This window comes from Coregonus lavaretus (genome assembly GCF_964263955.1).
Source record: "Coregonus lavaretus genome assembly, contig: HAP1_SCAFFOLD_329, whole genome shotgun sequence".
NCBI lineage: Eukaryota > Metazoa > Chordata > Actinopteri > Salmoniformes > Salmonidae > Coregonus > Coregonus lavaretus.
The window spans coordinates 68073-95828 of NW_028160267.1; the positions used below are offsets into that span (position 1 = coordinate 68073).

Genomic DNA, 27756 nt, shown 5'->3' on the forward strand with positions numbered 1-27756 from the left:
CGTATCCCCCGGTATGGTACAGAAACGGTATGAAGGTATGAACATGACGGTATGAAACATAACGGTATGACGGTATGAACATAACGGTATGACGGTATGAACATAACGATATGACGGTATGGTTCATAAATGGTATGACAATATGAACATCTGGATACCACCCAACACCATCTTAGTCTATGCCATATTTTTCAACAGACCCACCCCCAAACCACCTATTTTAGCCATGCTCACACCTCCAGTCCTACCCCACAACTCATGACCATCCAGTCCTACCCCACAACTCATGACCATCCAGTCCTACCCCACAACTCATGACCCCCATGTTCCCCCACCCTCTACAGACCAGACTGACTTACCGCCCCATGTTCCCCTACCCTCTACAGACCAGACTGACTTACCGCCCCATGTCCCTCTACAGACCAGACTGACTTACCGCCCCATGTTCCCCCACCCTCTACAGACCAGACTGACATACCGCCCCATGTCCCTCTACAGACCAGACTGACTTACCGCCCCATGTTCCCCCACCCTCTACAGACCAGACTGACTTACCGCCCCATGTTCCCCCACCCTCTACAGACCAGACTGACTTACCGCCCCATGTTCCCCCACCCTCTACAGACCAGACTGACTTACCGCCCCATGTTCCCCTACCCTCTACAGACCAGATTGACTTACCGCCCCATGTTCCCCTACCCTCTACAGACCAGCAAGACTTACCGCCCCATGTCCCTCTACCCTCTACAGACCAGACTGACTTACCGCCCCATGTTCCTCTACAGACCAGACTGACTTACCGCCCCATGTTCCCCCACCCTCTACAGACCAGACTGACTTACCGCCCCATGTCCCTCTACAGACCAGACTGACTTACCGCCCCATGTCCCTCTACAGACCAGACTGACTTACCGCCCCATGTTCCTCTACAGACCAGACTGACTTACCGCCCCATGTTCCCCTACCCTCTACAGACCAGCAAGACTTACCGCCCCATGTCCCTCTACCCTCTACAGACCAGACTGACTTACCGCCCCATGTTCCCCTACCCTCTACAGACCAGACTGACTTACCACCCCATGTTCCCCCACCCTCTACAGACTGAACTGACTTACCGCCCCATGTTCCTCTACAGACCAGACTGACTTACCGCCCCATGTCCCTCTACAGACCAGACTGACTTACCGCCCCATGTCCCTCTACAGACCAGACTGACTTACCGCCCCATGTTCCCCTACCCTCTACAGACCAGACTGACTTACCGCCCCATGTTCCCCCACCCTCTACAGACCAGACTGACATACCGCCCCATGTTCCCCCACCCTCTACAGACCAGACTGATTTGCAATATGCAGACAGAGCAGGAAGTTGCAATAGGCCCGTGTGACCCAAGGTTTGATACCAGCATAAACAGAAACCCTTTTAAACCTAACTCCTAAACCTAACCCCTTATTCTAATCCTAACCCTAGACCTAACCCCTAAGCCTAAAAAGGGTTTGCCCCCGTGGGGACCTGGGAAAGAGAGAATTGTACTTGTTTTACTATCGTTGTGGGGACTTTGGGGGATTTACGGTACCCACAAGGGTAGTAATACAAACACACACACACACACACACACACACACACACACACACACACACACACACACACACACACACACACACACACACACACACAGACACACACACACACACACACACACACACACACACACACACACACACACACACACACACACACACACACAGACACACACACACACACACACACACACACACACAGACACACACACACACACAGACAGACACACACACACACACACAGACACACACACACACAGACACACACACACACACACACAGACACACACACACACACACACACAGACACAGACACACACACACACACAGACACACACACACACACACACACACACACACACACACAGACACACACACACACACAGACACACACAGACACACACACACACAGACACACACACACACACACACAGACACACACACACACACACACACACACACACACACACACAGACACACACACACACACACACAGACACACACACACACAGACACACACACACACACACACACACACACACAGACACACACACACACAGACACACACACACACACACACACACACACACACACACACACACACACAGACACACACACACACACACACACACACACACACACACACACACACACACACACACACAGACACACACACACACAGACACACACACACACACACACAGACACACACACACACACACACACACACACACACACACACACACACACACAGACACACACACACACACACACAGACACACACACACACAGACACACACACACACACACACACACACACACAGACACACACACACACAGACACACACACACACACACACACACACACACACACACACACACACACAGACACACACACACACACACACACACACACACACACACACACACACACACACACACACACACACACAGACACACACACACACAGACACACACACACACACACACACACACACACACACACAGACACACACAGACACACACACACAGACACACACAGACACACACAGACACACACAGACAGACACACACAGACAGACACACACAGACACACACACACACACACAGACACACACACACAGACACACACACACACACACAGACACACACACACACACACACACACACACACACACACACACACACACACACACACACACACACACACACACACAGAAGGGCCACTTTTACTCAACACAGCAGTCCTGTTTCGTTCTGTTTTCCTTCTTCCTGGTTTCAGCAGAACTTGTCATTTTATGTTGTTGTACATTTTCATTTCATTCCACCCTAGTTGTTTCTCAGACACCATTGTTATATACTGTAAAAAAAAAAAAAGAAAAGACAAACGGAACTAAATCTTTTGACCAAAATCAGCACCTCTACTAATCACGTCAGCAGTTTGTCAGAAATATATCTTTAATTTAAACAAATCAGTTATTATTAAACATCTGCTTTGTAGTCCAACTTGTCCTATGTGTTGTAGCTACTTCCTGTCTGTAAATACAGTATGTCAGCTTGGTTAGCGGTTTGATTGACAGGCAGGCCACACCAGTGTAAAGAGCTCAGAGACTTTCAACGTGGCACCGTCGTAGGATGTCACCTTTCCAACAAGTCAACCAGACTCCGACATGAGGTTGTGTGACAGCTTGCTGAGACTGAAGGACATTCAGACGTTTTGTGACAGCTTGCTGAGAGTGAGGGACATTCAGCCTTGAGGCATACAACACATCTGTAGGTTGTGCTTTGGTCCCGTTTCCTGTTTGATCCTGAGGACAGTACACTGGTATTAAATATTATAATATGTAGTCTCTGGTACTGTAGAGGAGGGTGTAGTCTCTGGTACTGTAGAGGAGGGTGTAGTCTGGTACTGTAGAGGAGGGTGTAGTCTGGTACTGTAGAGGAGGGTGTAGTCTGGTACTGTAGAGGAGGGTGTAGTCTGGTACTGTAGAGGAGGGTGTAGTCTGGTACTGTAGAGGAGGGTGTAGTCTGGTACTGTAGAGGAGGGTGTAGTCTGGTACTGTAGAGGAGGGTGTAGTCTGGTACTGTAGAGGAGGGTGTAGTCTGGTACTGTAGAGGAGGGTGTAGTCTGGTACTGTAGAGGAGGGTGTAGTCTGGTAGTGTACTGTACTCTCTTCCAGGTATGATTTTCCACATCCTAAATGTCACCCTATTCCCTATATAGTGCACTACTTTTGACCACAGCCCTATTGGAATAGGGTGCCATTTGGGAGTTAGACTTTCCCATTTTTCCTGCAGTGAGGGAATGAAACCCAACACTCTGTAATGAACTCAGCAGCCACATAGTCAGTCATCATGATCCTTGTTTTTCCCTCCCTGACTCCCATTGACAGATTCACTCACTTCTATTTATCTCGGAAGAATAGAATATACTAGAACATAATAGAATACCTTTATTGTAATACATAAAAATGTTATTTGGTTCCTTTAAATACAAGTACTATGTATAATGTATAGCATATAAAGCTAATGTATAAATGCTGCTAAGGTTTGACTTAGAGGCAATATGTCAGTGTGCGTCCCAAAAGGCACCCTATTCCCTACATAGTGCACTACTTTTGAACAGAGCCCCATATGGAATAGGGTGCCATTTGAGATGCAGACACTGGAGGAGAGTAAGGTGGGTGAGAGAGGGCAGACAGGAGCAGGGTATGAAGTAGGGGGAGGAGGGGAGAGGTATTTCTAGTGTGGTATTTCTCTCTCTCTCTCTCTCTCTCTCTCTCTCTCTCTCTCTCTCTCTCTCTCTCTCTCTCTCTCTCTCTCTCTCTCTCTCTCTCTCTCTCTCTCTCTCTCTATCTCTCTTTCCTCTCTCTCTCGCTCTCTCTCTCTCTCTCTCTCTCTCTCTCTCTCTCTCTCTCTCTCTCTCTCTCTCCCTCTCTTTCCTCTCTCTCTTTCCTCTCTCTCTTTCCTCTCTCTCTCTCTCTCTCTCTCTCTCTCTCTCTCTCTCTCTCTCTCTCTCTCTCTCCTCTCTCTTTCCTCTCTCTCTCTCTCTCTCTCTCTCTCTCTCTCTCTCTCTCTCTCTCTCTCTCTCTCTCTCTTTCCTCTCTCTCTCTCTCTCTCTATCTCTCTCTCTCTCTCTATCTCTCTCTCTCTCTCTCTCTCCTCTCTCTCTTTCCTCTCTCTCTCTCTCTCTCTCTCTCTCTCTCTCTCTCTCTCTCTCTCTCTCTTTCCTCTCTCTCTCTCTCTCTCTCTGTCTCTCTCTCTCTCTCTCTCTCTCTCTCTCTCTCTCTCTCTCTCTCTCTCTCTCTCTCTGTGTTTCTCTCTGTTTCTCTCTGTTTCTGTCTCCCTCCAGGCCCTGCTAAGAGCCAGCTTTAGGTCAGATGGCCTGGCACCCCAGGGACAATGGAGATCTGTCTACTAGCTGCTACCAGACTGCTGAGAGCGAATACATATCTGAAGTTAATTTGAGGCAGCACCCATTTTGTCCATCTGTCTTGCCCCCCTGCCTCAGGCTATCTTCCTAAAGGGATACTTCAGGATTTTGGCAATTAAGGCCTAGAAGAAGTAATCAGAATAACTAATTTATTTTTTAGGTCTCTGCCTCCAGTATGAAGGAAGTCTGAGGTAGTTTCGCGAGCCAATGCTAACTAGCGTTAGCGCAATGACTGGAAGTATATGATATCTACTAGCATGCTAGCAGTTACCATAGACTTCCAGTTATTGTGTTAACGCTAGTTAGCAATTGCGCTAATACTAGTTAGCAACTTCCTTCAAACTGCACGCAGAGAAATAAAAATGGTATCCAGGAATTCATCTCACTCTGGGGAAAAAGGGCCTCATTGCCAAAATCCTGAAGTATCCCTTTAAGTGCAATCTCTTAGGAAACCGTTAAGGAAATTGTGTTTTCCTTCTAAAACAGGGGGAATCCCATCTCTGATATTAAAGGCAGATGGGACAGGGTAAGCTAAATCTGTGTTGATGCTCACATATAGATTTTTAAAATTACTATAAAAGGAAAACACGCGCACTATACCCACACACCAGTGGCGGTCGGTGCCGTTTAAGATGAGGGAGGACGATTTTTTTTTTCTTCATGAGCATGGCCTTATTTCTATTACAGCATATTGGATGACTGTCATTCATATTCCATTCACCCAGTTCAATGTAACATCGATAGGTTTAGGCTACTACATGATACTCGAATCTTCCCTATACCCATCATGAGGTTGCTACAACCTAGCCTATGAATGGAAGTTTACAACGTAGGTGCACACAGGTCGAGAGACACATTTGAGGTGACAGACGGTAACACATGGTCAGACAGTGACATTCAATACCGCCTTGCCTGCATCTAGCTGATATAGGGTGTAATCATTAGTCCAACAGTTGCAAACAAGAGTTTCTATTGGACAAATTCAGGTATTGTTTATCCCCGTTTTGTTCAGTTTGCTTCCCGTTTAAGAAACATTTTTCAACAGAATCGGCGGAATGAATACACCCCTGATCACGCGTAAACAGAGTTCACTCTCATAACAGCCACGTTGTATTCCTTCTCTTTCCTTCGCTTTTGGACTTCAATGCACAACACATCAGCTGTATGTGACCAGGCGAAAAAACTTTTACAAGCCAAACCGCTACAAACAGTCTACATCGTTGTCACCATCTTAGCTAAAGTAACGTCATAGTCAGCTAATAGAACTAACGCGTTAGTAAACCCGCTACAATCATGCAGTAACGTTAGTGTACAGTCAGTAAGCAGTTACACCGGCGGGCCCCGGTGGCAATAAATTAGTAAAACCAAAAGCTTACCTTGATTTGGAAGAGTTCCAGTGTTGTGTTGGATAGCCATAGCCAGCTAGCTAACATAGCATCCCTCTGTTTCAGTAGGGTGTTTCAGTAGGCTAAACTAGCTAGCTGCATTTGCTAGCTAAGTAAGTGAAACTGAAAATGACAATCTCGCTCTCTCTCTCTCTATTTCTCTCTTGCTTTTGCTTCATTTTGGAAGAAATTAATTTGTTCAAAACTGTTCAACTATTGTCTTTCTCTGTCTTTGAGTCAACTACTCACCACATTTTATGCACTGCAGTGCTAGCTAGCTGTAGCTTATGCTTTCAGAACTAGATTAATTATCTGATCCTCTGATTGGGTGGACAACATGTCAGTTCATGCTGCAAGAGCTCTGATAGGCTGGAGGACGTCCTCCGGAAGTTGTCATAATTACTGTGTAAGTCTATGGAAGGGGGTGAGAACCATGAGCCTCCTAGGTTTTGTATTGAAGTCAATGTACCCAGCGAAGGACGGAAGCTAGTTGTCCTCCGGCTACACCCTGGTGCTACCCTACAGAGTGCTGTTGAGGCTACTGTAGACCTTCTTTGCAAAATAGTGTGGTTTCATCAATGTTTTTGTTGACATGATTTTATTTTGTATAGGTTTATCTAAAAATGATACTTTTTAAAAATGTTTTACAATTTTAATTTGTATGAAATCCACTAAGTAGGATGGTCCTCCCCTTCCTCCTCTGAGGAGACTCCACTTACACACACGCCATACGCACACACGCTAGCACACACGCTAGCACACACGCTAGCACATGAACTCTACACACACGTATGTATGGTGGTATTATAAATGTTGTATTGTAGATGCAGTATGTAGTGGAGTAAAAATGTTATGTGCTGTTTTTGCCTTCATTTGTTTGGACCCCAGGACGAGTAGCTGCTGTCACCACCGTCCAATATCATCAGTTAATGACAACCGTTCAATATGTTCTGTTTTTAGCTCTCATTGTTATTCACATTATGCTCTGTCCTTGTTTCATACCACTGGGTCACCAATATGTTATATTTGTAGATATACAGTACCAGTCAAAAGTTTGGACACACCTACTCATTCCAGGGTTTTTCTTTATTTTTTACTATTTTCTACATTGTAGAATAATAGTGAAGACATCAAAACTATGAAATGACACATATGGAATCATGTAGTAACCAAAACAGTGAAAAACAAATCTAAATGTACATAAACCCACATGTACATATTACCTCAACTACCTCAACTAGCCGGTGCCCCCGCACATTGACTATGGAACGGTACCCCCCTGTATATAGCCTCACTACTGTCACTTTATTTTTACTTCTGCTCTTTTTTTCTCAACACTTTTTTGTTGTTGTTTTATTCTTACTTTTTTGTTTAAAATAAATGCACTGTTGGTTAAGGGCTGTAAGTAAGCATTTCACTGTAATGTCTGCACCTGTTGTATTCGGCGCATGTGACCAATAAAATTTGATTTTTGATTTGATTTGATTAAATGCATTTTATAGTTGAGATTCTTCAAAGGAGCCACCCTTTGCCTTGATAACAGATTTGCACACTCTTGGCATTCTCTCAACCAGCTTCACCTGGAATGCTTTTCCAACAGTCTTGAAGGAGTTCCCACATATGCTGAGCACTTGTTGGCTGCTTTTCCTTCACTCTGCGGTCCAACTCATCCCAAACCATCTCAATTGGGTTGAGGTCGGGTGATTGTAGTGGCCAGGTCATCTGATGCAGCACTCCATCACTCTCCTTCTTGGTCAAATAACCTTTACACAGCCTGGAGGTGTGTCGGCTCATTGTCCTGTTGAAAAACAAAAGATAGTCCCACTAAGCCCAAACCAGATGGGATGGCGTATCGCTGCAGAATAATGTGGTAGCCATGCTGGTTAAGTGTGCCTTGAATTCTAAATAAATCACAGACAGTGTCACCAGCAAAGCACCCCCACACCATCACACCTCCTCCTCCATGCTTCACGGTGGGAACCACACATGCGGAGATCATCTGTTCACCTACTCTGCGCTTCACAAAGACACAGGGGTTGGAACCAAAAATCTTAAATTTGGACTGATCAGACCAAAGGACAGATTTCCACCGGTCTAATGTCCATTGCTCGTGTTTCTTGGCCCAAGCAAGTCTCTTCTTCTTATTGGTGTCCTTTAGTAGTGGTTTATTTGCAGCAATTCGACCATGAAGGCCGGATTCACACAGTCTCCTCTGAACAGTTGATTTTGAGATGTGTCTGTTACTTGAACTCTGTGAAGCATTTAATTGGGCTGCAATTTCTGAGCCTGGTAACTCTAATGAACTTATTCTCTGCTGCAGAGGTAACTCTGGGTCTTCCTTTCCTGTGGCGGTCCTCATGAGAGCCAGTTTCATCATAGCGCTTGATGGCTTTTGCGACTGCATTTTAAGGAACTTTCAAAGTTCTAGAAATGTTCCATATTGACTGACCTTCATGTCTTAAAGTAATGATGGACTGTAATTTCTCTTTACTTATTTGAGCTGTCCTTGCCATAATATGGACTTGGTCTTTTACCAAATAGGGCTATCTTCTGTATACCCCCCTGATTGGCTCAAACGCATTAAGAATGAAAGAAATTCCACAAATTAACTTTTTAAGAAGGCACACCTCTTAATTGAAATGCATTCCAGGTGACTACCTCATGAAGCTGGTTCAGAGAATGCCAAAAGTGTGCAAAGCTGTCATCAAGGCAAAGGGTGGCTACTTTGAGGAATCTCAAATGTAAAATATATTTTGATTTGTTTAATATTTTTTGGGTTCTTCCTTCATGATTCCATATGTGTTATTTCATAAAATAGTTTTGATGTCTTCACTATTATTCCACAATGTAGAAAATAGTACAAATAAAGAAAAACCCTGGAATGAGTAGGTGTGTCCAAACTTTTGACTGGTAGTGTAGTTCAAACAGGCAGCTGTATTTTAAATCACATTATGCTCTGTCCTTGTTTCATACCACTGGGTTACCAATATGTTCTATTTGTAGATATATTTTAAATCATATTATGCTCTGTCCTTGTTTAACTCTGATTAGGGGAGGAGAGGAGTAGGAGGAGGAGAGGAGTAGGGGATGACTAGGGGAGTAGTAGAGGAGGAGGAGTAGGAGAGGGGAGGAGGAGGGGAGTAGGGGAGGAGTAGGAGGAGGAGGGGAGGAGGAGGGGAGGAGGGGAGGAGAGGAGGAGAGGAGGAGTAGGGGAGGAGAGGAGTAGGGGATGACTAGGGGAGTAGTAGAGGAGGAGGAGTAGGAGAGGGGAGGAGTAGGGGAGTAGGGGAGGGGAGGAGTAGGGGAGTAGTAGAGGAGGAGGGGTAGGAGAGGGGAGGAGTAGGGGAGTAGGGGAGGGGAGGGGTAGGAGAGGGGAGGAGTAGGAGGAGGAGGGGAGGAGAGGAGGAGTAGGGGAGGAGGGGAGGAGAGGAGGAGTAGGGGAGGAGAGGAGGAGTAGGGGAGGAGAGGAGTAGGAGAGGGAAGGAGTAGGAGGAGTAGAGGAGGAGAGGAGTAGGGGAGGAGGAGAGGAGTAGGGGAGGAGGAGAGGAGTAGGGGAGGAGGAGATGAGTAGGGGAGGAGGAGAGGAGTAGGGGAGTATGGGAGGAGTAGGGGAGTAGGGGAGTAGGAGAGGAGTAGGGGAGGAGTAGGGGAGTAGGGGAGGAGGAGAGGAGTAGGGGAGGAGAGGGGTAGGGGAGGAGTAGAGGAGGAGAGGAGTAGGGGAGGAGGGGAGGAGTAGGGGAGGAGTAGTGGAGGAGAGGAGTAGGGGAGGAGTAGGGGAGTAGGGGAGGAGGAGAGGAGGAGGAGAGGAGTAGGGGAGGAGTAGGGGAGTAGGGGAGGAGGAGAGGAGGAGGAGAGGAGTAGGGGAGGAGTAGTGGAGGAGAGGAGTAGGGGAGGAGGGGAGGAGTAGGGGAGGAGAGGAGTAGGAGAGGAGTAGGGGAGGAGAGGAGTAGGGGAGGAGTAGTGGAGGAGAGGAGTAGGGGAGAAGAGGAGTAGGAGAGGAAAGGAGTTGAAGTGAGGGTTGTACAAAGCTTGTCCTTGTCCTGAGTGGTCCAATAACATTCTAATTCCATCCTCCTGAGAACCAGACATTCTCTATTAGATTAAAGGTCCACAGCAGATGAGAGACTAGGTGTGTGTGTTACATTATGGGTCTACAGAAGACGAGACATTAGGTGATGGATTAAGGAACCTAATTGGAACATTGAAACTCATCATGAAGTGAATCACTCCCTGTACTGAACAGAAATATACTTATTCTATTCACCATGCAGTTAAAGTGGTGTTTTAATGCATTGTAACATTGTAACACTCTGAGACATTTGAAACCATATCAGGCCAAGGGATGTGGTCAAGTTACGAATGGACGCCACACTTTCCTATTTTAAGGAAACATACTTTAAGTTTCTGAGAGTGGTTAGAACTAGATCATCTAGATGTGATAGGGCGGCAGGTAGCTTAGTGGTTAAGAGCGTTGTGCCAGTAACCGAAAGGTCGCTGGTTCTAATCCCCGAGCCGACTAGGTGAAAAATCTGTCGATGTGCCCTTAAGCACTTAACCCTAATTGCTGATGTAAGTCGCTCTGGATAAGAGCGTCTGCTAAATGACTGAAATGAAATGTAAATGAAATGATAACTGTGGTCAGAACTAGATCATCTAGATGGTCCCTGGCAAATAAATAATAAATAAATGTCACTCTCAGGTCCTAGAACACATTTTGTTGTGAGGTTTCAGTGAAGGCTAATGGTGTTGCTGGGGTCATTAGGAGTTGGACTGCCCAGCTTGGATGGAATGGAACCATGACCACTGATCATCTGTCCCCAGGAGCCATGATGGTGTGCACGTGCATTCGTGTGTGTTTGTGTGTATGACATGTGTGTATAGAGTATGTTATTATGACCTGTGTGTGTGAAAAATGTATGCACTCACTAACTGTAAGTCGCTCTGGATAAGATCGTCTGCTAAATGACTAAAATGTCAATGTAAAATGTGTGTGTGTGTGTGTGTGTGTGTGTGTATATGACCTGTGTATGTATGTGAACATCATGGCCTTTAGTTAGTTGTGTTGTCTGTCTGCCCGTGTTACTGTAAGGCTGTAGAAGGAAGACCTGGGTTCAAATACTAGTTGACATCATTACAAATACTTAAGCTGTGCTTGATTGAACTTGTCTGGCAGAATGGAACCAATTGAACTGATGCAAAAGTGAAAACCCCGCCCACCTGGCACTCCAGACAGGCTGAAGCAAACGCATAAAGATTTCAAATACTATGCGAACCCAGGTCTGCTGTAGAGGAAAGACAAAATCTCAGGCCGGAGTTGGAAATAGAAATCTGGCATGAGGCCAGAACCAGGAAGGAACATGACCACATGACCCCTCTCACTCACTCTCTTATTGGAAGAGGAGAGGAGAGAGGGAAGAAGAGAGGGGGAGGAGGAGGAGAGAGGAGAGGAGGAGAGGAGGAGATGAGAGAGTGAGAGGAGGAGTAGAGTGAGAGGAGGAGGAGGAGAGGAGAGAGTGAGAGGAGGAGGAGGAGGAGAGAGGGAGGGAGAGGAGAGAGTGGGAGAAGAGGAAAGGAGAGAGTGAGAGGATGAGGAGAGAGTGAGAGGAGGAGGAGAGGAGAGAGTGGAAGGATGCAGTCTCCGCAACAACGCCTTTACATTTCAATCACTTAAGAACTGAACTTCCGCAATACGCATCCAGTCCCCCGTCAACTTCCAAGAACTCCCACTCTCACATTTAATTGACCACTTTTATCTAACATATGCTTGGAATGAAACCCCAGTTGATAATAAGACTGTTATGGAGTACAGTATAGGGCAGAATGAGCTCACCGAATGAGGAATGACCACTATGACTAATGGAGAGCAGTGGGGGGGGGGGGGGGGGGGTGTAGTCCATGGTTGGCTACACAAGGTCACTCCTTGCCTGAGGCATCCCTGCCTCTACAGGGGACGGGGTCTCCAGCCAGTGGTTAGCATAGTGGACATTAGATTGCGACGTTAGTGTGATGCACAGGCCTCCAGCCAGCCGGTCAGCTCAGGGGTCCCATCCATTCCTAAATGGGCTCAATTACTTCCATTGTTACGAGGACTCCCGCCTTTCCCAGGCTAGTTAAGATAGCTCATCCTCTCTGTCTGTCTCTCTCTCTGTCTCTGTCTCTGTCTCTGTCTCTGTCTCTGTCTCTGTCTCTCTCTGTCTCTGTCTGTCTCTGTCTCTGTCTGTCTGTCTCTGTCTCTGTCTGTCTCTCTCTCTGTCTCTCTCTCTCTCGCTGTCTCTCTCTCTCTCTCTGTCTGTCTCTCTCTCTCTCTCTCTCTCTCTCTCTCTCTCTCTCTCTCTCTCTCTCTCTCTCTCTCTCTCTCTGTCTCTGTCTCTGTCTCTGTCTCCACAAAAAGCTATTTAAAAGCCTCTGCTCCATAGTGAAGGGTGCTGGGCCCACTAAAATGGGTAGATATATTGATTGAGTGGGGAGAGGGGAGGTGGGGGGGAGGGAGGAGTAGAATGGTTTCTGCTTCTGAAACAGGTCTGTCCTACTGAGTGTAAAACAACATGAGAACTGAATATAGGAAAAAGGCTTTAGAGAAAAATACACAGCTTAGCTTCCATTTCAGTCACAAAACCTGTTTCATCCTTGTTCCTGATGGAGGGAATAGCCATCATGGGGGTGTGTGTGACCTCTGCCTGCTCCCCTACAAAGGCAGAGGGATTCTCTCTGTCTCTTCTCTGTTCTACACATACCCTGAGACTGATAGCTCTTGGTCATTGATTATGTCTAGAGGGCCCACTGAGAGCCACAGTACTGAATACAAGCCTACATGGATGTTACTGCTTCAGCCCCCTTCCCTTTGACTTCACCAGGAAGCATGGAGACCTGAACTGGGCTGTCTGGGGGTTTTGTTGTGAAAAGATGAAAAGGATTACTACAACATGTCCGTCAACTATTGAAAAAGAACATGTAATGGTTGGCAGGTTTTTAGTTTCCTTTTCTAAATTGTCTATTGAATCTCCATGGGTTGATCAAATAGAGAGAAGTGAATCTGATATGTTTTTCTCCCTCTCCTCCTCTCCCTCCCCTCCCTCTCTCTACCACTCGCCTCCTCTCCCTCCCCTCCCTCTCTCTACCACTCCCTCTCCCTCTCCCTCTCCCTCTCCCTCTCCCTACCCCTCCCCTCCCCTCCCCTCCCCTCCCCTCCCCTCCCCTCCTCTCCCTACCACTCTCCTCTCCTCTCCTCTCCTCTCCTCTCCTCTCCTCTCCTCTCCTCTCCTCTCCTCTCCTCTCCTCTCCTCTCCTCTCTCTACCACTCTCCTCCTTCTCCCTCTCCCTCTCCCTACCCCTCTCCTCTCCTCCCTCCCCCTCCCCTACAAATGCTGGATCCTCAACAATAATAATACTTAGCCAAATCAACTAGCTGTGGAATTTGACATCATCAGATATTGTAATATCCCCCCCCCCCCTCCTCTCCACTCCCTGACAGACGGCCGGTCCTCTACAGTCCATATGGGTCGTTCCCTGGCAGTAGACCTGTCCAGTTCCCTGACCCCTCTGACCAGAGAGCGTAAGTCGTCCGCCCCAGTCCACTCTTCCCAGCCCGTCCTGTTCACCTTCGACGTCCCGGTCCGCCACGGCGGGTCGCACAGTCAACACGGTAACCACGGTTTTGATTCAATTTGATTTAAAATAACATTTAAACACACAATTCAACCACACGTGGACACGATGCATTTAAAATCACTGAGGGATAATAAAAAATAAAAATAAAAAGTTGAAGAAGTGATTTTCCATTGTGGTCCTCTTGTTGCAGGTAACCACGACAACCACGGTGGCTCCCTGTCCAACAGCGCTCCGCAGGACTACCTTCTACTGCATCAGTGCATGAGCAGGAAGACTGAGAGCGCACGGTAAAGGTGGTCAGGGTTGCAACCTCTTGTGTGTGTGTGTGTGTGTGTGTGTGTGTGTGTGTGTGTGTGTGTGTGTGTGTGTGTGTGTGTGTGTGTGTGTGTGTGTGTGTGTGTGTGTGTGTGTGTGTGTGTGTGTGTGTGTGTGTGTGTGTGTGTGTGTGTGTGTGTGTGTGTGTGTGTGTGTGTGTGTGTGTGTGTGTGTGTGTGTGTCATATGGACTTCCTGTCGCTTACTGTCACCCCATAATGCAACAGGTCAACGTACTCAGACTCAGTTCACTTCCTGGATGTAACTGCATGGAAAACCACCAATAGAAAACATCATCACTAGCATGCCATTATGACGTCGTTGACTTGAATAAGGATTCCCATTCTAGTGGTTATATTTCTGTGGTCTCTGCTGTGTGTGTGACCAGCTTACGTGTGTGACCAGCTTACGTGTGTGACCAGCTTACGTGTGTGACCAGCTTACGTGTGTGAGCAGTGTAAGAATGAGTAGCCAGAAAGTGTTAGTGTGGTATTTCTATTAACATTCATCAGAGCGCACAGAACATCCCACTCAGCTACAGAACATCCCACTCAGCCACAACTACAGAACATCCCACTCAGCCACAACTACAGAACATCCCACTCAGCCACAACTACAGAACATCCCACTCAGCCACAACTACAGAACATCCCACTCAGCCACAACTACAGAACATCCCACTCAGCCACAACTACAGAACATCTCACTCAGCTACAGAACATCCCACTCAGCCACAACTACAGAACGTCCCACTCAGCCACAACTACAGAACATCCCACTGAGCCACAACTACAGAACATCCCACTCAGCTACAGAACATCCCACTCAGCCACAAGTACAGATCGTCCCACTCAGCTACAGAACATCCCACTCAGCCACAACTACAGAACATCCCACTCAGCTACAGAACATCCCACTCAGCCACAACTACAGAACATCCCACTCAGCCACAACTACAGAACATCCCACTCAGCTACAGAACATCCCACTCAGCCACAACTACAGATCATCCCACTCAGCTACAGAACATCCCACTCAGCCACAACTACAGAACATCCCACTCAGCCACAACTACAGAACATCCCACTCAGCTACAGAACATCCCACTCAGCCACAACTACAGAACGTCCCACTCAGCCTCAACTACAGAACATCCCACTCAGCCACAACTACAGAACATCCCACTCAGCTACAGAACATCCCACTCAGCCACAACTACAGAACATCCCACTCAGCCACAACTACAGAACGTCCCACTCAGCTACAGAACATCCCACTCAGCCACAACTACAGAACATCCCACTCAGCTACAGAACATCCCACTCAGCCACAACTACAGAACATCCCACTCAGCTACAGAACATCCCACTCAGCCACAACTACAGAACATCCCACTCAGCTACAGAACATCCCACTCAGCCACAACTACAGAACATCCCACTGAGCCACAACTACAGAACATCCCACTCAGCTACAGAACATCCCACTCAGCCACAACTACAGATCATCCTACTCAGCTACAGAACATCCCACTCAGCCACAACTACAGAACATCCCACTCAGCCACAACTACAGAACATCCCACTCAGCTACAGAACATCCCTCTCAGCCACAACTACAGAACGTCCCACTCAGCCACAACTACAGAACATCCCACTCAGCCACAACTACAGAACATCCCACTCAGCCACAACTACAGAACATCCCACTCAGCTACAGAACATCCCACTCAGCCACAACTACAGAACATCCCACTCAGCTACAGAACATCCCACTCAGCCACAACTACAGAACATCCCACTCAGCCACAACTACAGAACATCCCACTCAGCTACAGAACATCCCACTCAGCCACAACTACAGATCATCCCACTCAGCTACAGAACATCCCACTCAGCCACAACTACAGAACATCCCACTCAGCCACAACTACAGAACATCCCACTCAGCTACAGAACATCCCACTCAGCCACAACTACAGAACGTCCCACTCAGCCTCAACTACAGAACATCCCACTCAGCCACAACTACAGAACATCCCACTCAGCTACAGAACATCCCACTCAGCCACAACTACAGAACATCCCACTCAGCCACAACTACAGAACGTCCCACTCAGCTACAGAACATCCCACTCAGCCACAACTACAGAACATCCCACTCAGCTACAGAACATCCCACTCAGCCACAACTACAGAACATCCCACTCAGCTACAGAACATCCCACTCAGCCACAACTACAGAATATCCCACTCAGCTACAGAACATCCCACTCAGCCACAACTACAGAACATCCCACTGAGCCACAACTACAGAACATCCCACTCAGCTACAGAACATCCCACTCAGCCACAACTACAGATCATCCCACTAGCTACAGAACATCCCACTCAGCCACAACTACAGAACATCCCACTCAGCCACAACTACAGAACATCCCACTCAGCTACAGAACATCCCTCTCAGCCACAACTACAGAACGTCCCACTCAGCCACAACTACAGAACATCCCACTCAGCCACAACTACAGAACATCCCACTCAGCTACAGAACATCCCACTCAGCCACAACTACAGAACATCCCACTCAGCCACAACTACAGAACGTCCCACTCAGCTACAGAACATCCCACTCAGCCACAACTACAGAACATCCCACTCAGCCACAACTACAGAACATCCCACTCAGCCACAACTACAGAACATCCCACTCAGCTACAGAACATCCCACTCAGCCACAACTACAGAACGTCCCACTCAGCCACATCTACAGAACATCCCACTCAGCCACAACTACAGAACATCCCACTCAGCCACAACTACAGAAGGTCCCACTCATATATAGAACATCCCACTCAGCCACAACTACAGAACATCCCACTGAGCCACAACTACAGAACATCCCACTCAGCTACAGAACATCCCACTCAGCCACAACTACAGATCATCCCACTCAGCTACAGAACATCTCACTCAGCCACAACTACAGAACATCCCACTCAGCCACAACTACAGAACACCCCACTCAGCTACAGAACATCCCACTCAGCCACAACTACAGAACATCCCACTCAGCCACAACTACAGAACATCCCACTCAGCCACAACTACAGAACACCCCACTCAGCTACAGAACATCCCACAACTACAGAACATCCCACTCAGCCACAACTACAGAACGTCCCACTCAGCCACAACTATAGAACATCCCACTCAGCCACAACTACAGAACATCCCACTCAGCCACAACTACAGAAGGTCCCACTCAGCTATAGAACATCCCACTCAGCCACAACTACAGAACATCCCACTGAGCCACAACTACAGAACATCCCACTCAGCTACAGAACCTCCCACTCAGCCACAACTACAGATCATCCCACTCAGCTACAGAACATCTCACTCAGCCACAACTACAGAACATCCCACTCAGCCACAACTACAGAACATCCCACTCAGCTACAGAACATCCCACTCAGCCACAACTACAGAGCATCCCACTCAGCTACAGAACATCCCACTCAGCCACAACTACAGATCGTCCCACTCAGCTACAGAACATCCCACTCAGCCACAACTACAGAACATCCCACTCAGCTACAGAACATCCCACTCAGCCACAACTACATATCATCCCACCCAGCTACAGAACATCCCACTCAGCCACAACTACAGAACATCCCACTCAGCCACAACTACAGAACATCCCACTCAGCCACAACTACAGAACATCCCACTCAGCTACAGAACATCCCACTCAGCCACAACTACAGATCGTCCCACGCAGCTACAGAACATCCCACTCAGCCACAACTACAGAACATCCCACTCAGCCACAACTACAGAACATCCCACTCAGCTACAGAACATCCTACTCAGCCACAACTACAGAACATCCCACTCAGCTACAGAACATCCCACTCAGCCACAACTACAGAACACCCCACTCAGCTACAGAACATCCCACTCAGCCACAACTACAGATCATCCCACTCAGCCACAACTACAGAACATCCCACTCAGCCACAACTACAGAACACCCCACTCAGCTACAGAACATCCCACTCAGCCACAACTACAGAACATCCCACTCAGCCACAACTACAGAACGTCCCACTCAGCCACAACTATAGAACATCCCACTCAGCCACAACTACAGAACATCCCACTCAGCCACAACTACAGAAGGTCCCACTCAGCTATAGAACATCCCACTCAGCCACAACTACAGAACATCCCACTGAGCCACAACTACAGAACATCCCACTCAGCTATAGAACATCCCACTCAGCCACAACTACAGATCATCCCACTCAGCTACAGAACATCTCACTCAGCCACAACTACAGAACATCCCACTCAGCCACAACTACAGAACATCCCACTCAGCTACAGAACAGCCCACTCAGCCACAACTACAGAGCATCCCACTCAGCTACAGAACATCCCACTCAGCCACAACTACAGATCGTCCCACTCAGCTACAGAACATCCCACTCAGCCACAACTACAGAACATCCCACTCAGCTACAGAACATCCCACTCAGCCACAACTACATATCATCCCACCCAGCTACAGAACATCCCACTCAGCCACAACTACAGAACATCCCGCTCAGCCACAACTACAGAACATCCCACTCAGCCACAACTACAGAACATCCCACTCAGCTACAGAACATCCCACTCAGCCACAACTACAGATCGTCCCACGCAGCTACAGAACATCCCACTCAGCCACAACTACAGAACATCCCACTCAGCCACAAGTACAGATCGTCCCACTCCGTTATAGAACATCCCACTCAGCCACAACTACAGAACATCCCACTCAGCTACAGAACATCCCACTCAGCCACAACTACAGAACATCCCACTCAGCTACAGAACATCCCACTCAGCCACAACTACAGAACGTCCCACTCAGCCACAGCTAGACACCTACTCACCATCTACACATCAGTCTACCTGCATGGTGTGGGAAGCTCTGCTTCAAGCAGGAAACCATCTACACGTCAGTCTATTTGCATGGTGTGGGAAGCTCTGCTTAAAGCAGGAAACCATCTACACATCAGTCTACCTGCATGGTGTGGGAAGCTCTGCTTAAAGCAGGAAACCATCTACACGTCAGTCTACTTGCATGGTGTGGGAAGCTCTGCTTAAAGCAGGAAACCATCTACACGTCAGTCTACCTGCATGGTGTGGGAAGCTCTGCTTCAAGCAGGAAACCATCTACACGTCAGTCTACTTGCATGGTGTGGGAAGCTCTGCTTAAAGCAGGAAACCATCTACACGTCAGTCTATTTGCATGGTGTGGGAAGCTCTGCTTAAAGCAGGAAACCATCTACACGTCAGTCTACTTGCATGGTGTGGGAAGCTCTGCTTAAAGCAGGAAACCATCTACACGTCAGTCTACCTGCATGGTGTGGGAAGCTCTGCTTAAAGCAGGAAACCATCTACACGTCAGTCTACCTGCATGGTGTGGGAAGCTCTGCTTAAAGCAGGAAACCATCTACACGTCAGTCTACCTGCATGGTGTGGGAAGCTCTGCTTAAAGCAGGAAACCATCTACACGTCAGTCTACTTGCATGGTGTGGGAAGCTCTGCTTAAAGCAGGAAACCATTTACACGTCAGTCTACCTGCATGGTGTGGGATCCTTCTGATCCATTTGTTATTTCTGTCGTTCCTTCTGATCCATCTCTGACTAAGACAGGCAATCCTATTTCTTATATAGTACACTACTTTTGTCCAGGGTCCATAAGGCTCTGGACAAAAGTAGTGTACTAGATAAGGAATATGTTGCCATTTGGGACACAAACAGGGATTCATGAAACACATGTCCTATATATATATATACACACCGACGCCTCGCTTCCAGACAAGCTAAACACCTTCTTCGCCCGCTTTGAGGATAACACAATGCCACTGACGAGGCCCACTACCAAGGACTGTGGCCTCTCCTTCTCCATGGCCGACGTGATTAAGACATTTAAGCATGTTAACCCCCGCAAGGCTGCCGGCCCAGATGGCTTCCCTAGCCGCGTCCTCAGAGCATGCGCAGACCAGCTGGCTGGTGTGTTTACGGACATATTCAATCTCTCCCTATCCCAGTCTGCTGTCCCCACATGCTTCAAGATGGCCACCATTGTTCCTGTACCCAAGAAAGCAAAGGTAACTGAACTAAATGACTATCGCCCCATAGCACTCACCTCTGTCATCATGAAGTGCTTTGAGAGACTAGTCAAGGATCATATCACCTCTACCTTACCTGTCACCCTAGACCCACTTCAATTTGCTTACCGCCCCAATAGATCCACAGACGATGCAATCGCCATCACACTGCACACTGTCCTATCCCATCTGGACAAGAGGAATACCTATGTAAGAATGCTGTTCATTGACTATAGCTCAGCATTCAACACCATAGTACCCTCCAAGCTCATCATTAAGCTCCAGGCCCTGGGTCTGAACCCCGCCCTGTGCAACTGGGTCCTGGACTTCCTGATGGGCCGCCCCCAGGTGGTGAAGGTAGGAAACAACACCTCCACTTCGCTGATCCTCAACACTGGGGCCCCACAAGGGTGCGTGCTCAGCCCCCTCCTGTACTTCCTGTTCACCCATGACTGCGTGGCCAAGCACGCCTCCAACTCAATCATCAAGTTTGCAGACGACACAACAGTAGTAGGCTTGATTACCAACAATGACGAGACCGCCTACAGGGAGGAGGCGAGGGCTCAGGGAGTGTGATGCCAGGAAAATCAACCTCTCACTCAACATCAACAAAACAAAGGAGATGATCGTGGACTTCAGGAAACAGCAGAGGGTGCACCCCCCTATCCACATCGACGGGACCGCAGTGGAGAAGGTGGAAAGCTTCAAGTTCCTTGGCATACACATCACCGACAAACTGAAATGGTCCACCCACGCAGACAGTGTGGTGAAGAAGGCGCAACAGAGCCTCTTCAATCTCAGGAGGCTGAAGAAATTTGACCTGTCACCTAAAACCCTCACAAACTTTTACAGATGCACCATTGAGAGCATCCTGTCGGGCTGTATCACCGCCTGGTACGGCAACTGCACCGTCCGCTACCGTAGGGCTCTCCAGAGGGTGGTGCGGTCTGCCGAATGCATTACCGGGGGCAAACTACCCGCCCTCCAAGACACATACAGCACCCGATGTCACAGGAAGGCCAAAAAGATCATCAAAGACATCAACCACCCGAGCCACTGCCTGTTCACCCCGCTATCATCCAGAAGGCGAGGTCAGTACATGTGCATCAAAGCTGGGACCGAGAGACTGAAAAACAGCTTCTATCTCAAGGCCATCAGACTGTTAAACAGCCATCACTAGCACATTAGAGGCTGCTGCTGCCTATTGAAATCACTGGCCACTTTAAGAAATGGAACACTAGTCACTTTAATAATGTTTACATATCTTGCACTACTCATCTCATATGTATATACTGTATTCTATTCTATAATATTCTACTGTATCTTAGTCCATGCTGCTCTGTCATTGATTGTCCATATCTGTATATATTCTTAAATTCCATTCCTTACTAGATTTGTGTGTTTTGGGTATATGTTGTGACATTGTTAGATATTACTGGTTAGATATTACTGCACTGTCAGAGCTAGAAGAACAAGCATTTCACTACACCCACAATAACATCTGCTAAACACGTGTATGTGACAAATATAATTTGATTTGATTTGATTAAGATTTTGGGTTTAGACAATCTGATCCTAGATCTGTGGGTTGGGGCAACTTCTACCTGGAGCATGGTTGCTCCAGCCCAGTCAGTCTGCAACTACATATCAATATATAGTTCAATATAATATCATATTAATAGAGTCGTTTCAGAGCTACCTCCTAAAAACTGTGTTATCCTAAACAACACTTCATTTGTCTGTGTTCATTTGTCAGAAGGAACTGTACTGCCCCCTAGTGGCGGATCGGGTAACTGCAGGGATATTCCAGATTAGCAGGGGAGTCATTTGGCCCCTAGTGGCGGATCGGGTAACTGCAGGGATATTCCAGATTAGCAGGGGAGTCATTTGGCCCCTAGTGGCGGATCGGGTAACTGCAGGGATATTCCAGATTAGCAGGGGAGTCATTTGGCCCCTAGTGGCGGATCGGGTAACTGCAGGGATATTCCAGATTAGCAGGGGAGTCATTTGGCCCCTAGTGGCGGATCGGGTAACTGCAGGGATATTCCAGATTAGCAGGGGAGTCATTTGGCCCCTAGTGGCGGATCGGGTAACTGCAGGGATATTCCAGATTAGCAGGGGAGTCATTTGGCCCCTAGTGGCGGATCGGGTAACTGCAGGGATATTCCAGATTAGCAGAGGAGTCATTTGGCCCCTAGTGGCGGATCGGGTAACTGCAGGGATATTCCAGATTAGCAGGGGAGTCATTTGGCCCCTAGTGGCGGATCGGGTAACTGCAGGGATATTCCAGATTAGCAGGGGAGTCATTTGGCCCCTAGTGGCGGATCGGGTAACTGCAGGGATATTCCAGATTAGCAGGGGAGTCATTTGGCCCCTAGTGGCGGATCGGGTAACTGCAGGGATCATTTGGCCCCTAGACGCTGATCTTGTTTCAGTTTTGCATTTCCCCCACTAATGGTTAAGGGGAAGATTATCTGTATCTAGGGGAAACTTCACCCCGGAGCGAGTAATGTGGTGTCACCCAGTTTTGTGCCATATGTGACTGAGAGCTGCTGGCAGAGATTGGCATGGCAGATGTCATCCTGTCTGTTAGAAGTCATGTTTTGCCTGGTGGAGGATGGGTGGACACAATGAATGACTGACAAGTGTGTGTGTGTGTCTGTCTTTCTGTCCCCTCCATATGTCTGTCTGTCTGTCTCCTCCAGGAGTGCCAGTTTATCCCAGGTACAGCACAGTAGTAATCTGTTTGTGGGCAGTGACTCAGCCGTGCAGAAGATCTCCCATGGCTTCTCCCACTGTCTGAACGGAATGGGTGCCCACCTGCATGGCTTCTACAGCCTGCCCAAGCCTGGCAAGCACCAACAGGGCTCCACGTCCGGCTCCTCCACGCGGCCAGACTCCCCCCAGGAGGCCTGCTACGTGCTGCCCAGGGGGTACAGCTCTGAGGGGCCTACCCTGGGTCATAGCCTCCTGGGGCTGGGAGATCTGGATGACCAGGAGAATGAGGAGGTTGGTGCTCTTTTAACCTGTGGTTTAATTATGTTATGTTACACATCCTTTGATTTATATGTTATTCTCTCCATCTCTCTCTCTCTCTCTCTCTCTCTCTCTCTCTCTCTCTCTCTCTCTCTCTCTTTCTATCTCTCTCTCCCTCTCTCTCTCTCTCTCTCTCTCTCTCTCTCTCCCCTCTCTCTCTCTCTCTCTCTCTCTCTTTCTCTCTCTCTCTCTCTCTCTCTCTCTCTCTCTCTCTCTCTCTCTCTCTCTCTCTCTCTCCCTCTCTCTCTCACATCTCTCTCTCACATCTCTCTCTCTCTCTCTCTCTCTCTCTCTCTCTCTCTCTCCATCTCTCTCTCTCTATCCATCTCTTTCTCTCAATTTCAATTCAATTCAAGGGGTTTTATTGGCATGGGAAACATATGTTAATGTTGCCAAAGCAAGTGAAATAAATTAGATAATAAACAAAAGTGAAATAAACAATATAAAATGAACAGTAAACATTACACTCACAAAAGTTCCAAAAGAATAAAGACATTTCAAATGTCATATTATGTATACAGTTGAAGTCGGAAGTTTACATACACTTAGGTTGGAGTCATTAAAACTAGTTTTTCAACCACTCCACACATTTCTTGTTAACAAACTATAGTTTTGGCAAATCGGTTAGGACATCTACTTGTGCATGACACAAGTAATTTTTCCAACAATTGTTTACAGACAGATTATTTCACTTATAATTCACTGTATCACAATTCCAGTGGGTCAGAAGTTTACATACACTAAGTTGACTGTGCCTTTAAGCAGCTTGGAAAATTCCAGAAAATGATGTCATAGCTTTAGAAGCTTCTGATAGGCTAATTGACATCATTTGAGTCAATTGGAGGTGTACCTGTGGATGTATTTCAAGGCCTACTTTCAAACTCAGTGCCTCTTTGCTTGACATCATGGGAAAATCAAAAGAAATCAGCAAAACAATTGTAGACCTCCACAAGTCTGGTTCATCCTTGGGAGCAATTTCCAAACGGTACCACGTTCATCTGTACAAACAATAGTACGCAAGTATAAACACCATGGGACCACGCAGCCGTCATACCGCTCAGGAAGGAGACGCGTTCTGTCTCCTAGAGATGAACGTACTTTGGTTCGAAAAGTGCAAATAAATCCCAGAACAACAGCAAAGGACCTTGTGAAGATGCTGGTGGAAACAGTTACAAAGTATCTATATCCACAGTAAAACGAGTCCTATATCGACATAACCTGAAAGGCCGCTCAGCAAGGAAGAAGCCACTGCCCCAAAACCGCCATAAAAAAGCCAGACTACGGTTTGCAACTGCACATGGGGACAAAGATCGTACTTTTTGGAGAAATGTCCTCTGGTCTGATGAAACAAAAATAGAACTGTTTTGTCATGACCATCGTTATGTTTGGAGGAAAAGGGGGTTGCTTGCAAGCCGAAGAACACCATCCCAACCGTGAAGTACTTGTCATCTCCCGTCTGGATTACTGCAACTCGCTGTTGGCTGGCCTCCCTGCCTGTGCCATTAAACCCCTACAACTCATCCAGAACGCCGCAGCCCGTCTGGTGTTCAACCTTCCCAAGTTCTCTCACGTCACCCCCCTCCTCCGCACACTCCACTGGCTTCCAGTTGAAGCTCGCATCCGTTACAAGACCATGGTGCTTGCCTATGGAGCAGTGAGGGGAACGGCACCTCTGTACCTTCGGGCTCTGATCAGTCCCTACACCCAAACGAGGGCATTGCGTTCATCCACCTCTGGCCTGCTGGCTCCCCTTCCTCTGCGGAAGCATAGTTCCCGCTCAGCCCAGTCAAAACTGTTCGCTGCTCTGGCACCCCAATGGTGGAACAAGCTCCACCACGACGCCAGGACAGCGGAGTCACTCGCCACCTTCCGGAGACATTTGAAACCCCACCTCTTTAAGGAATACCTGGGATAGGATAAAGTAATCCTTCTACCCCCCCCAAAAAAAATTGTAAAGTGGTTATCCCACTGGCTATAGGGTGAATGCACCAATTTGTGAGTCGCTCTGGATAAGAGCGTCTGCTAAATGACGTAAATGTGCCCTTGAGCAAGGCACTTAACCCTAATTGCTCCTGTAAGTCGCTCTGGATAAGAGCGTCTGCTAAATGACTAAAATGTAAATGTAAAAAGTACGGGGGTGGCAGCATCATTCTGTGGGGGTGCTTTGCTGCAGGAGGGACTGGTGCACTTCACAAAATAGATGGCATCATGAGGAAGGAAAATTATGTGGATATATTGAAGCAACATCTCAAGACATCAGTCAGGAAGTTTAAGCTTGGTCGCAAATGGGTCTTCCAAATGGACAATGACCCCAAGCATACTTCCAAAGTTGTGGCAAAATGGCTTAAGGACAACAAAGTCAAGGTATTGGAGTGGCCATCACAAAGCCCTGACCTCAATCCTATAGAAAATGTGTGGGCAGAACTGAAAAAGCATGTGCGAGCAAGGAGGCCTACAAACCTGACTCAGTTACACCAGCTCTGTCAGGAGGAATGGGCCAAAATTCACCCAACTTATTGTGGGAAGCTTGTGGAAGGCTACCCGAAACGTTTGACCCAAGTTAAACAATTGAAAGGCAATGCTACCAAATACTAATTGAGTGTATGCAAACTTCTAACCCACTGGGAATGTGATTAAATAAATAAAAGCTGAAATAAATCATTCTCTCTACTATTATTCTGACATTTCACATTCTTAAAATAAAGTGGTGATCCTAACTGACCTAAGACAGGGAATTTTTACTAGGATTAAATGTCAGGAATTGTGAAAAACTGAGTTTAAATGTATTTGGCTGAGGTGTATGTAAACTTCCGACTTCAACTGTATATACAGTGTTGTAACAATGTGCAAATAGTTAAAGTACAAAATGGAAAATAAATCAGCATAAATATGGGTTGTATTTACAATGGTGTTTGTTCTTCACTGGTTGCCCTTTTCTTGTGGCAACAGGTCACAAATCTTGCTGCTGTGATGGCACACTGTGGTATTTCACCCAATAGATATGGGAGTTTATCAAAATTGGATTTGTTTTCAAATTATTTGTGGGTCTGTGTAATCTGAGGAAAAATATGTGTCTCTAATATGGTCATACATTTGGCAGGAGGTTAGGAAGTGCAGCTCAGTTTCCACCTCATTTTGTGGGCAGTGTGCACATAGCCTGTCTTCTCTTGAGAGCCAGGTCTGCCTACGGCGGCCTTTCTCAATAGCAAGGCTATGCTCACTGAGTCTGTACATAGTCAAACCTTTCCTTAATTTTGGGTCAGTCACAGTGGTCAGGTATTCTGCCACTGTGTACTCTCTGTTTAGGGCCAAATAGCATTCTAGTTTGCGCTGTTTTTCTGTTAATTCTTACCAATGTGTCAAGTAATTGTCTTTGTTTTCTCATGGTTTGGTTGGGTCTAATTGTGTTGCTGTCCTGGGGCTCTGTGTCGCTCTCTCTCTCTCAATATCCATCTCTCTCTCTCATTTATTTTATTCCCTTTTGTTTGTTTGATATATTTTGTTGCATTGTTTTTACTCAAAAGTCACTTTAAAGTATCTTTCAGTGTGATTTCAAAAGCATTTTAACTAAAGTTTTATTTTATTTACAAAGCTGTACACCTTCAAGACGCCTTGCAATACCCTGGCCACCGGCAATGACCGTAACCACAGTAACGACCGACACAGCAATGACCGTAACCACAGCAACGAGCGTAGCAACGACCGGCAGACTGACAACTACGACCTCCCGACCCCGCCCGGATCCTTCTACCAGATACCCCGGACGTTCGATAAGAACCACAACGTGACGCCGTCCGGCTCCGAGTCATCCAGTGGACCCCCTCCACGGCCCCCAAAGCCCAGCCAGGGGTCAGAGAGCGGGAGGTGGGGTAGTCCGGGGTCACTGGGGGGGCAGAACAGGCAGAATGGAGATGTGACCACGACTGTTTCGGTTATACCCAGGAGGAACACACTGCCTGCCGTGGAGAACAGCAGGTTACATAGAGGTATGACAACTCTCTCTTTCTTTCTCTCCTCCTCTTTATTTAACTGCTGCCTAAACACTCTCAGAGAACACCAAGTAGAGGTACTGCTTCCATCTTTCCCTTTACCAAGCTACTGTCAACTACATCTCTTTCCCTTTACCAACTACATCTCTTTCCCTTTACCAACTACATCTCTTTCCCTTTACCAACTACATCTCTTTCCCTTTACCAACTACATCTCTTTCCCTTCACCAAGCTACTGTC

The 27756-nt window shown here is 47.4% G+C and overlaps 1 protein-coding gene across 1 annotated transcript in view; it reads left to right on the top strand.

Moving 5' to 3' along the window:
* Window positions 1-27756, top strand: part of LOC311121967 (GRB2-associated-binding protein 2-like) — a gene marked incomplete at its 3' end in the record, with an annotated part of 69033 nt that overhangs the window by 23292 nt on the left and 17985 nt on the right. The window contains exons 2-5 of the mRNA XM_084196397.1: window positions 13870-14040; window positions 14197-14293; window positions 23197-23500; window positions 27120-27513. Coding sequence (XP_084052523.1) covers window positions 13870-14040; window positions 14197-14293; window positions 23197-23500; window positions 27120-27513 — 966 coding nt within the window. The remainder of the gene's footprint in view (window positions 1-13869; window positions 14041-14196; window positions 14294-23196; window positions 23501-27119; window positions 27514-27756) is intronic.